The sequence below is a fragment of the Idiotropiscis lumnitzeri genome, chromosome 3, assembly GCF_059441095.1.
Source record: "Idiotropiscis lumnitzeri isolate Australia: NSW breed Sydney's pygmy pipehorse chromosome 3, RoL_Ilum_1.0, whole genome shotgun sequence".
In the NCBI taxonomy this organism is placed as follows: domain Eukaryota; kingdom Metazoa; phylum Chordata; class Actinopteri; order Syngnathiformes; family Syngnathidae; genus Idiotropiscis; species Idiotropiscis lumnitzeri.
Genome location: NC_142393.1, coordinates 17,997,177 through 18,009,788, shown reverse-complemented (window position 1 = coordinate 18,009,788; position 12,612 = coordinate 17,997,177). Strand labels below are relative to the sequence as shown.

Sequence of the window (12,612 nt, the reverse complement as noted above, 5' to 3'; positions counted from 1 at the left end):
GGACGTTTTGAAACAACACCAAAAGGTAAGAATTCATACCTGTGAACTCCTTCTTGCAGCGATCTCGCACACTGGTCTCCAGATTCTCCAACTGGATTTGGACCTTTTTATAGTCCCTCATGGCCTGTTTGCTCTTCTTTCTGCCAATCAACAAATACACCATGACGAGTCAAAGAAAAGCATGGATATCTCATAACAATATCCTATTTAATTTTTACCTGTAAATGAGGACTATCATGAGCACAATGAGAACCACTATTGAGGCTCCCACTCCTACTCCCACTTGGGCCTCCAGGGGGAATATGGACAGGGCATTGCTGTCATACTGAACCTTACCCAAGGAGAAATTCATGTTGCCCATTTTCACCTGGAAAAATCAAGGCCAGAAGGATTAGTCAGCCTTATGGCCCATTTACACTTGGCTTGTTGTCCAGTATGCTCAATAACAGTATGACATACTTGCATAATCAAAAGATTTTGACTTTAGGGGCCAAGCATGCGTAAACATGGCATGGTATGGTATGTCTAGTGTGAGTGCATACATAGTGTCGGCAAGTTCAATTACACTGGTCAGCAATTTTAATAAAATGAAGTAAACTTTCTCAATTAATTGTTTGCGCAGTTTCCAAAGCTGACCTTGTTTTTTCTCACACAATTTTTAATACCGGTTTTAATACAACAACAATAATATGATATGTAATACAGTAATTTGCATTTGTGTTACTTGTTTACTCACGGTGAACTCAGGCAGACTGTCCATGATTTCCCTTTTCTGGCTCGTGGGTACTGCTGGCTGCTTGGCTGGTGGTTCACAGTACAAATGGTTATGGGTCAGAGTCTTCACTGAACATACGCCATCTCCGATCCGGGCCTGGACCTCATGTTTGTAGATGGCCAGGTCCAGATTCTCTCCCTAAGGTAAAATGATTGGGAAAGAGATGCCAAGAAATTCACAAAAAAAGACCCCAGTTAATCCACAAAAAAACTTGAAAAAAATATAAATGACTTGTGTGTACCTGGCACAGTCCTGCATATACGTTAGTCGCATATTATACCTTTGTTCATAAAGATTTCTTTTTTGTGAACAGCATCAGTTTATTTTTTGACATGGATAACAGTTATTAATTTCAGATAAATAAAACTTTTCACTGTAAAGTTGTAAGCTGAATTACATAGGACATAATTAAAAACACCCTAAACCCTCCTGAGGATAAGTGGTTCGGATTATAGATGGATGGATAATTAAACGCAACATAATAAATGCAAATTATGATCAATGAATTTTCAACGTGCAAGAGTATATGTCATCTGACTTCAGGTGAGAGGGAGGGTACACCATGGACTTGTTGCAAGTTACTTGCGGGGCAAATAAAAAAATAAATATATTCCAACTCACGTCAACACGTGTGGACAATTTAGAATCTTCAGTGAAGCTAACATGCACGTTTGAGGGAATGTAGTATAAAACCAGTGGACATGGAAAAGACCCATGCAACCACACTGAGAACATGCAATCACTGAACCAGAGACCGCCATTCAAACTCCAAACCTCAGAACTGTGAGGCAGATGTGCTAACCTCACAATTACCTCAGCTTACGACCCGATTTTTGAATAACAATCTATAAATCATGTCCATCACTACACACCTCAACAGAGATGATGCTGCCAGGTTTGTGGTGGTAAGGTTTGTCGGGGTCATTGCGGTTCAACATGTAGAGCTTGGGGTTGGGTTCATAGCTGAATGCTTCACTGCCCACAGTGTTAAAGTCAAAATGAAGACTGTCCAGCAGGAAATGAACTTTAACCCTTGCTCTCCTGGCATCCTGTCCCACGGCTGGCGTCGGGCACAAGATGAGGGAGGAGCTATTCACTGTACAGCGAGACTCATACTGGAGTGGGAGTTGAACAGAATGAAGAAACAATACAATAAATATTTATATGTCGAAAAAAGGAAGATCTTTGTCACTTCCCAAACCTGCTTGACATGGCAAAGTGCGCCCTGTGAGCAGTCAGCCTCTGGGATGATCCTCCGCTGTCGCTTGAGTGGCATCTGCTGATCTTGCCCTTCTTTCAAACGACTAGTGGTTCGCCTCCTCCTGGGAGGAAGAAAATCAGGCGGGCTCAGGGTCACCCGAATTTTTGGGTCTTGAACTACATCCAGGTTTTGACCGGACACGCTGATGATTCTGCCTCCGCTGCAAGGAAAAAAAAAAGTCAAACTTCACCTGAATGCTTCGTTTGACACAGTTGATCATAATATACTACTCAACAGACTAGAACAGTGGATGGGACATACTGGTACTGTGTTAAATTTATTCAAATTGTACTTTCAAGATAGGAACTACTTTGTCTGAATTGGTAGTCAGGAGTCAGAGCGAACAAAGATCACATTTTTTACATACAAATTATGTTTTAAATTATTCAAACAGTCTAGATCATTTCAGATAGTGTACATATTTTACTAAACAAAATGCTGTGTGCACTACTTAAATTAAACAAGAACAACAACAATTGAATTCAAAACTAATTCTAATTGTCCTTTTTTATGAAATGAGAATCACCTGAGAAAGCTTTTGGATGGTGCAGCCCACGAAATGTTGGGGTTGGACGTGTAGTGATATACAATGCCCTGTAGGTGGCGTTCAGCCCCTCCAAAGCGTACCACGATGTTATGTTCGCCAGTTCTGTTACTGCCTCTGGTCAGACAACAGATCTGATCCTCCTCTATGCTTATCCTGAACAAAGACATTTCAACAACCACCCAGTCAAACAAAAAGCTGCATACAGTAGATCAAAAATAAAAAAGGTATGACATCAATAATGATGGTCTGACACTTACACCATACATGGTATTCCTCCAATAAGAACGCTGACGTCACTTGGGTGCCCCGTCTTGAGGCCACGACCTTTGATGGTGACAGACGAGCCTCCTGCTTTAGGCCCTCTCTGGGGGGAGAGACCTCTCAGTATGGGATCCTAGCAATGAGAAATAAAAATACTGCATGAGAAGACTGCACAAAGAGAACAAAAATAAATGTTTCAATAATCCACGAACACACAGCCATGGGGGTGATTTATTGTTAAGATGAAAGAGTCAACGGATGGGTCCTGAGAAACACTGGAGGGTTGTTTCACAGCCCATAGTCAATAATTTACTTATCACTTTGTGCTAATTAATTAGAGGCTGGCATCCTTTTCCTGTTTATGCAATTAAGGAGATTCTGCTTGATTGAAAAGCAGGTTGCTCACGAGGTGTAATTCTAAGTGACACGTTGAAAAAAAAAACTCACATAAAAACAACATATACTGAAGATGAAACAAAAACACACTGTTAAAAAATACAAGTCAAGCTTATTTTACCTGAAAGCTGAAGGTTTGAACAGACACTCCGAGTCCGCCCCCCCTTACTTTGACGGAGGCCTGTCCACTCTTCTCTCCCCGGCTGCTTGTAGTCTCACACACTATCCTACACAACACAGGCATCATAAGCAAACACCATTTCATGTTTTGGCATACATTAATTACCTTGAGGAGATCTCATATCTGCTATTGATGACACTGCACGGAATATCAGCAAGTGAAACAGAGTTAAGGATGTCTTCAGCCCTCTGGCCAAGATTGGAGCCTGAAATAGTCACTAAGGTTCCTCCCTCGACAGGGCCAGACACAGGATCCAACTGAAACACAAGACTAATTTGTCAGCTTTCTGATTTACACAAGATCACATTTCACACAAGTCTCCTCTTTATAATATAATATAATCATAGCTCAGAGGTGTCAAGACGGGTATCCGGAAGAGAGATGGTGCAATTGATAGAACATTGTTTAATGATCCTGGGTGAAAGGTCAAGTTGATGGAAAACTTCTTCCTGTTTTCGTGTCTCAATGTTGATTGTCTCTCAGTGGGCAGTCACTAGTCATCAAGGTGATTATTATTATTGCTGACGTTTGTATTATTTTTCTTCAAACTGCCCCTAAAAGTTCAAAGATGAAAACACAATCCTTACAAAATGAATGACAGGTGCAGGACAGGTGTGTTTGACATCATCGGTGCAGGACCCATGGTAGACGCAGCTGGAACTTGCAGGACTACCGCACCAGACGCAGCCGTACTTTGGGTCGGCGGTACGACATCGACTGCAGTCGGATCTCCCCACGGAACAGTTGTACAGAGTCACTGAAGCAGGGGGAGAGAAAAGGAGGTCAGAAAGGAAAAAAAAAAGGTAATTGTTATGTTAATATACAAGAAATTTTGCATGGACGGTAACTCGTGGCTCATAAAGAATTAGCCCCCACCGAAAAGGTCATCAGCGCTGTCAATGAGAAAGTTATCTTTCCTTCTCACGTTGATCATGGCTCGGTATTCCTCCATCGAAGCAGAATAGGTAAACTGAAAAATAAGCAGGAACGCAATAAACCACATTATTAGGCATACAAGCTCATTTTATGCAAAGTCAGTAACAAGCCACTAAGGTTATCTATCTGGTTAAGATATATGCAAACACAACAGTATATTGATTAGGAAGTGTAGTTTACTGATTTTAGAAACAAATTGTTGCTTTCATCTTATTGATGTTTGAGCAAATCCTGCGCTGTTCAGACTATTTGAAACATCAGAATTCTAACTATCACCAGATTGTACTTAAACCCAAAATCGAATCAACTGGAGCTTAACAACACAAAACAAGAATGCGAAATGTATGTTTCAAACAAATTAGCTCCAGGATTGCCTTTGGAACATAAAATATTCTAACCTGATGTGGTTTGCAGGTTATCAAAAAGACTGAAGGCTGTTTAGCATCCGGTTCGACAGATGCTTCGACCACCACTGAATTATTTTCAACATCCAGAACACATTCGTAGTCCAGATTTTCATCCTAAACAATGTTTTTAAACAAACACTTTTATTCGAAAGATCAATAAAAAACAGGTTCCTTTAAATAATATACTTAAAACAACTAAAACATTAAAATAGCTGCAAGGCTAATCTACCTGAAACAGGTTGAGGTGTTGTCCCACCAGCGTAATCTTCCTTTCGTCATTGACAGGAAGGAAGGGGGAATCCTGAACTTTCTCCACGCAAGGACAGTCCTGGAAAAACATGCAAATGTGAAATAAACTGAAAGAAAATCCACAAATGCTAATCAAGAAAATTAAACAAAAAATAACATTTAAAAAAACTAAATGAAAAAAATGACATAAAAATACAGGTCTGCCAAGCACATAAAGGAAGGAATATGTTGTGTTCATACATCTTATCGTGAGGCCATTTAAGATGAGATGAAATGATGATGATACTGAAATGGGAGTTTTACACTAAAAAGGCCACTTTTCGGTCACCTGAAATGCAGTTTTGAAGCTAAAATAGACCACTCACAAAAGGGTTGGATTACTTGGCTTTGAGGTGAAATTTCAGGATGAGCCTAAAACATTTTCAGGTGAACTTAATTTGCCCTTCTCTCAACATTTGAATTACGTTTGAGTCCTTTCTTCTCAACTTGTGTGATGAATGAACCAGTAAATGTCCCGGTTCAGTTTGAATTGGTAATTAGTTCGGTACCCTCGTCATTCTGTTGAGACCAGGACGACACCTAACAACTGATCAAGACCTCGGCTCTGTTCTCAGAGTGAAGTGGCCACTGAATTTGAGAGTCACAGTGTGATCAGCTAAAACGGAGATATTAGAAGAAAGAAGTTCACTTCCTTAACTGTCGCAAATGTGCCCTTTAAAGTTATTAAAGAACAGCAAGTTGCGGAAAACATACTGAAATTTTAGATCTGAAAATTCTCAAAAGTTTAGAGGTCACATTAAGTTCATTTCGAAAGGTTTGTATAGTGCATTAGGATTTCACACAAAATATCCTTAAGAGTTTGTGAGGAGCGTAGACTTAAAGTATATGCATTGATAAACGTTTCTGGCGCCAATAAACCACCAGTTGTAAAGATACACAAAAGTAAAACCCAATTGTTGGCCTAAGTCGACCTATTTTCTTTTACTTTCAAATAGGACAAATAGTTTCAACTTCTAAAAATTGGTGGTTTACCAGGCTTAGTAAGTTCTATACACTTCAGGACTTTGAGGACCGGAGTTGTACACCCCTGAGCTACAGCATCTAAACTCACCATTATGAAAGAAAGAGAGGAATCTGCCTGGTAATTTTCATCAGTCTCAGAGTTGGTCTCAAACACCATGTCAGGTGATTGTGTAAAGGTGACATTTTCATTTGCACCTGTTCGAGAAAAGGGGACTCCGTCCCCATCTACACCAGCCTCAGACCTCTCCCATTCCCATGGAGAAGTGTCACTCTTATCAGCGCTTACTACAAGGATTTCCTCTGTCAAGACACTGCCAGCGAGGTCTGGCAAAGTAGCAACTTCACCGGACGTGGTTGAGCTTATATCGAAGGAAGAGCCTGCTGCCTCACCCGAAGGTTCTACAAGGCTCACTTCAGAGTCTATGGCTCCAATTGTAGTGAAAGATAATGTTGTGGGAAATGTTTTGCCAGCGTTCAATCCAGTTTCTATCCAATCAACAGTCTCATCATCTGGGAATTGTCTCGTTGTGGCCACATTTCCATCAGACGTTGTGTGCATGTCAAAGACAAAGCTGCCTGTGATGCTGGCATCGGAGTGCAGACTGGTGGCTTGGCTGAAGGTCCCGATGAATTGGGGTGTGGTGTCCATAGCATGGGGTGATGCGGACTCGCTGTTAAGGGGGGATGTGGTTGTCGCTGTGGTGGCAGCTGCGGTGGTCGTAGCAGGTGTCACGGTGGGTGGCAGCTGCGTCGCTGTCACTGTGGTTGTCGTAGCAGTCGTCACAGTTAAAGTGGTCTGTTTTCTGGTGGGTGGTGGAATGGTGGATGTCGGCGGTTTGAACTTGTTGATGGAGAAGCGCAAACGAACAAGCAGGAAAGGGCAAGAAAAAAAGGCAGGGGAGGACAAAATTAGGATAAACAAGAAGACTGAAGACTCCAAAATAATAACAAAACAAGACTGGAAATGGAAAATGTACACAGGCGTAGCAAATAAGGCAAGGCACACAAACGTACATGTATGGCATGATGCAAGTCCGCGATACGAGACAGAGCCTTGCCATAAATGTTGACTCACATTTTGATTGTAGATGGTGACTCCTTGGCTGCAGGTGTGTTTGTGTGTGCAGACATGCTCATGAATACACCAGTTACATCCCCAGCGACTGCTGACACACCCTTGGCATCTGGTCAAAAAATAAATAAATTAATACATTTTCATACACAATATATCATATGGTTTATCACAGTTAATGATTATAATTAATAGAAAATGTACATTACATAACAGTCAGAAGTATATCACCAATTAAAAGTCAAAAAGCAGAATGGTACAGATAACACAATATTACAAAAACAAAAGTATCATCCGAAGCATTTCATTAATATGTTATTGTGCTTACTGCTGAATAAAAGAGTCTCACACAGGCAAGAAAGCACATGATGATTCGGATGTAATTATGTTCTGGTGACACATGCGCGTGCGTGTGTATACTCACGGCCTCCGTTCAGAGAGCTTCTGCACAAGGCTGCAGTCGTACAAGGTAAATTCTGTCTCCGCCACGGTTACGTTGAGGAAACGTAGGGAAAGGATCACCATCACGAACTCTGCACGACAACCAAACCATTTGATGACAATGATTCCCGTGTGTTCCTATACTGACTAAACTAAGTGTATATTATTAATAGTTATTAATCTATTAATATTTTTCTTTCCAGATATCATTTGGTAAAATATAGCGAGATAATGTTCAATGGAAACAGCATTAAAAAAAAAGATATTTTATCTGCATTTTGCTTGTGCTTTTTTGAAAAGGCGATTTTCATAATGTCCTTTCAATCATTGTCTGTTTTTGTTTAACTGTACTTATAAGTGTCTTTACACTCATAGATCCACCTTGTTTGGGAATAGTAAACAGCCGCTATGGCATGCATTTCATAGCCTTTAAAAATAAATACTATTCGAAAATGAGTTTTTTTCTACCCCATTGCCAGGGGGTGGTGAAATGTGCTTATAAAATGCATGTTCTCACCGTCTCCATGCCCAATGGAGGGTAGACTACTGGCATCAGGGGTGGGGCATTCAACACCAGTGTTTGTGAAAGAGGCAGGAGTTTCTGTATCATGGAAGAAACAAGAGTAGGCCTCTCCTTCTCCTAAATTAGGGAGTCCTTCGACTGACACCGTTATCTGTGGGAGAGCAAAACAACCAAAATTTCTAATGTAAATGAGCCTTGATAACATTGAGGATTATATTATTGGCAAGTTTTATAGCCAAAAACTGTATTCGTAGGGAACTGTAGACCAGGTGTTTGTTTTTTTTCAATGCATCATGAATTGAAAATCAACAGCAATTAGAGATGAAACAGAACAACAGGAGTGACACTAATTAAAATTTGTAACAGTCATACTTTTTTTGAAATTGTATTGCGTGTATAAAAAAAAAAAAACAAACTGTAATTCCCTAAAAGCTATTGTTTAATGTCAGATAAAACCTGGTGTACAAAAAAAATACAGCAGACTAGGTTGGATATTTTGTAGTTACTGTATATATAGGACCACCATGAGAAGATGTTACTGCCTCTCCCCCCAAAATTACATTTGTTTTCTCCGCGTGGCTGATGTTGTATAAGCTGAGATGCTGGATGCTGAGGCACTGCTGTGTGCGGTTGAAACTCCACAACCACTGACCCTTGACGGACCCTCGCCGGCACTCCCAACGTTGTCCACACCTGAAGAACCAATGTGAGTTGTAAGCGCGAAATGCAAGGAAAGAACAAGAGAAAATAACTTCAGTGTGGCTCAATTCTGCGCAAACAAACTTGCACGCAGACTCACCGGCCCTCCAGGACACACCAGCCACAGTATGGGTCATTGGCAGACAGACAAGACTGGCAATCCAGGTGATCTCCGCATTCTGCCACAGGACGCTTCTCTACCTGACGGGCAAATGTATCATTTTAACCATGATGGAGTCCAATTACAATTCTTAAATTTCTAGAGTGGACCATTTAAAGAAAGAACACTTAGGCAGCCTAAATCGCTGGAAACTCAAAATAAATAGTCAAGTTAACTGTGGATTGATTTAACTGTTTTTTTTGGGGTGTGGGGGTTCTTTTACTTTAAACCTAAGTAAAAACAAAAAAACTAATGGTAGTTGGAAATGTTAAAGCAAACAATCAAGTCAGAGTACTAATTGAAGGTATAAATACAGAGACAGTAAAGGAGATCAAATTCCTCAATTGTTGACTATAAAATCTGCTGGAAGCCCCACATTAAAATTAAAATCTCTCTCTAAGATTTCAAAAAATATTCTGATCTTGTCTCAAGGAAAGCAAAAAAGAGCTAAAATAAGATAATATTTGCAGTAATCCCTTTGACGATCAAGTCAGATAAACCAATTTATGAATAGCAGTTTCCCATACAGCCAGCCGCATCTCATAGCTTCCCAAACGGAAACTCTGTTGGGAGTGTGCCTTAACAAAAAAGGCCACTTTCTCTGATCAATACTATTGTTGTGTCTGACCCCACGCCTCACGCTGACTGTTGTATCGAATACAGAAGGTGAATGCCCTTTGGCCTGGACTGACAGTTGCTCTCATTTTGCTATTATGCTCTTTTGTCTCGTAATCCTTTATGCCATTTTTTTTTCCACGGGAGAAGACGCAGCTTGAGGAAGTATCAAAGCATGGACAATTGTGCCGAACAATCAATTATCTGGTGACGAGTGATGGCCCGTTTTCAGTGTAGTGCATCGAGACATCTGGGTGTGTGGTTGAATGGACAGGACGCCACATTGGAAACGGTACAGCTGTTAAAGTATTTCAAACAAGAGCACTCAGAGAGAGCCAAGAATTTGTCACCTGCGAAATCAATGTGTAGCTACTTTCTCGGAATCTAGGGAACAAAATGCATATAAACTGGAATTGCAGCCAAATCTGGACCAGACCCAGATGAAAAGTGGGCTGGATATACACTACATTGCACAAGTAAAAGAATTGGTAACACTTTATAATATGTACGCACTTTTAAGCATTAGCTAAACATTTGTAAATATTGAAGACATCATTTGTTAAGGATGTATATGACATGAATAATCATTTGCATATAGTTAATAAATACCTTATTAATATGATATAACTCAAAGTGTTTTCAATTGTCATTTAGATAAATGGTAAAGACAGAACAAAGGCAATGCTGACATTCACGTTACTTTAAAACTGCAAAATCATTCCGTGTGCAACTGCATACTGTAGTTAGATATCAGAAAAAGAAAGTATCAGGTGGTACCTTGCAAAATAATGATGGGCAATATTTTACAAACTTTATACAAATGATTAATCATTTCACAAACATGCTTTATAAACGACGACTTCAGAATTTAAAAATGCTAAGATAATCCTTATTAGTGTGTACTTATTATAAAGTGTTACTCCTTGATAAAGGTAACAGGAAAGATCTGATTTATACATGAACGTGTACCGATCCTCTTACACGACTTACAGAAGTTTTGGTCATGATGTAGATGTGTGCGCCTTTCTGGTCCAGTAAGAGGTCACGGTTTATGGGGGAGTTGGGTTGGACAGTCACATTGGCATACACCTCCACTTGGCCATCTTGGCCCAGATAAACCTGAGAAGGACCATCAGAGGATAGCAGACACTTCATATACTGCACATAGTTGATGGATAGAAAACAAATAGAAAACACAAATATTGTGTCAGTTTCCACACCAAATCAATGACTATATCGCCCCCAAGTCGTATAACTTTGAATGACCACCTATCAGGTTGAAAAAAAGTATGACACGTGGAAAAAGTTATTTGATTAGGGCACAAACCCTCAAATCAACTTCCTCTGATTTTGACACAACGAGGAGTAAACTTTGTTTAAAGTGTGTGAACAAGAAGGGTAATCAAACACTTTGACAAGCGGACAACCAGTCACGGTCACGGAGGGACTGCATGAAAGCACTGAAGACCACATATATGTGCTTTTTGTAAACCGTTTTAATTTTATTTTCATGTGTTGTCAGGAAAAATGTCGATGTTTCACCATAAATGCATGAGCGGCGCACGTAGCAAGTTTGCAGACAATCAGGTGTCGTAGCTGCCAAATAAGCACATGACATCTTGGCTAACTACACGCAAATGTGGCTAGTAGATTTTTAGACTTCTTAGCCACATTGAGTAAAATGTTTCAGGACTCAGGACTGTATATGCTGTTCAAAGACTCAAAATAAGCCAGTGCAACTCCTCTCAGGTTTGACAAATTACATAATTTCTAATTTGTATATACTCATCGCAAAACTTTCATGGCTTTGTACTTGGTAGCATGGTTGGCAGACGCATTGGTTAGAACCAGGTAGTAGATCCGATTCCGCAGCCACATCACATTTGGGTCCTATTTTATTTTATTTATTTATTTTTTTGCACATGCAATACAAGTGTGACTTATAGTCCAGAAAATACAGTAAACCAGGCCTTTAGAACCTCAGTGCGTTCAAAAAAAAAACATGAAATTGCCGCTATGTGGACTCAAGGTTGTCATAGCAAAATACTTAAAAAATTTAAGTGAAAAGGTTCAAACTAAAAGTAATGTATAACAAAATACGGTGAATGATAAAATAAAGAAAAATGAAAGATCTTACCTAACATACGCCGCAAACCTAAACCCAATTAAACTTGTGCAGGATTGCAACTGAAGTGGCTATGAATGTGATTAGCACTCGGGGAAAATCCAATACTAGCACAGGAAGACACTTCTGCTTTCAAGTGATTCCCAAGCCTTCAAACTCTCATATTACCTCATGTTTATGAGATTACAAGACATTTTTTTTGCATCTCTCCATCCGGATGCACGTGATCATTGTGAGCAGAATCCACATTACGAGGATGCACTCAACACATAATGCAGTGAAAGTTTCTCCGCAGTGCTTGGTGGTTTAGAAGTACTCATGCAGATTTTATTAAAAAAAAATAATAATAATCTGTCGTTATTCACTAAATACTTCACTTTTTAGAGGCCTTATCAGATGGAAGTCAATGGTGGTCTACAGGTGGTGATAGTCAGCCGCTGAGTTGGCAGTTACAAAATAAACAGTCATACTTGTATTGGAAAAATATTTCTGGACAATGGACTTCCAAAATAAAGAAAAATATATTTCTGTCTTATAGGATTAGCTCAAAAATGTATCACTTCCACAAGGCCAACAATCACATAATAAAGTGCACGTAATAAAAACCAAATGGATTGGACACATGATTATGGGGCTATGCTTGTCTGCGTTTGTTGGAGTACTGTGAAGGATGGAATGACTGGAATCTTCAAGGTGTATACAATAACTGCCAATTGCTAATGTTTTAACACATGCAAAGGATGCTCAACTTTTTGAGAAGTGAAGCCCAGGCATCCTAAGGAGCTGGATATACTGCCTGGGAATTCCAGCTCTAATTAAACTTCAATTTAAAATATATAGTGGAAACATCCTTGAAAGAATTCTTTGACCTCGTAAAAAAGTGTTTGAGGTTTAAAAAAAAAATTGACAAGAGGGTGTACAAAATCTGTAAGGGGGTAACA

The 12,612-nt window shown here is 39.7% G+C and overlaps 1 protein-coding gene across 1 annotated transcript in view; it reads right to left on the bottom strand.

Moving 5' to 3' along the window:
* Positions 1 to 12,612, bottom strand: part of plxnb1a (plexin b1a) — a 49,156-nt gene that overhangs the window by 8,951 nt on the left and 27,593 nt on the right. Inside the window, exons 6-25 of the mRNA XM_088290671.1 lie at positions 10,537 to 10,665; positions 8,872 to 8,972; positions 8,633 to 8,765; positions 8,067 to 8,223; positions 7,533 to 7,641; positions 7,112 to 7,220; positions 6,125 to 6,877; positions 4,994 to 5,092; positions 4,756 to 4,878; positions 4,298 to 4,391; positions 4,009 to 4,178; positions 3,527 to 3,678; positions 3,362 to 3,467; positions 2,841 to 2,977; positions 2,563 to 2,736; positions 1,977 to 2,196; positions 1,648 to 1,890; positions 737 to 913; positions 219 to 367; positions 40 to 140 (exon numbers count right to left, since the gene is read on the bottom strand). Of these exons, the coding sequence (XP_088146797.1) occupies positions 40 to 140; positions 219 to 367; positions 737 to 913; positions 1,648 to 1,890; positions 1,977 to 2,196; positions 2,563 to 2,736; positions 2,841 to 2,977; positions 3,362 to 3,467; positions 3,527 to 3,678; positions 4,009 to 4,178; positions 4,298 to 4,391; positions 4,756 to 4,878; positions 4,994 to 5,092; positions 6,125 to 6,877; positions 7,112 to 7,220; positions 7,533 to 7,641; positions 8,067 to 8,223; positions 8,633 to 8,765; positions 8,872 to 8,972; positions 10,537 to 10,665 (3,436 nt within the window). The remainder of the gene's footprint in view (positions 1 to 39; positions 141 to 218; positions 368 to 736; positions 914 to 1,647; positions 1,891 to 1,976; positions 2,197 to 2,562; positions 2,737 to 2,840; positions 2,978 to 3,361; positions 3,468 to 3,526; positions 3,679 to 4,008; positions 4,179 to 4,297; positions 4,392 to 4,755; positions 4,879 to 4,993; positions 5,093 to 6,124; positions 6,878 to 7,111; positions 7,221 to 7,532; positions 7,642 to 8,066; positions 8,224 to 8,632; positions 8,766 to 8,871; positions 8,973 to 10,536; positions 10,666 to 12,612) is intronic.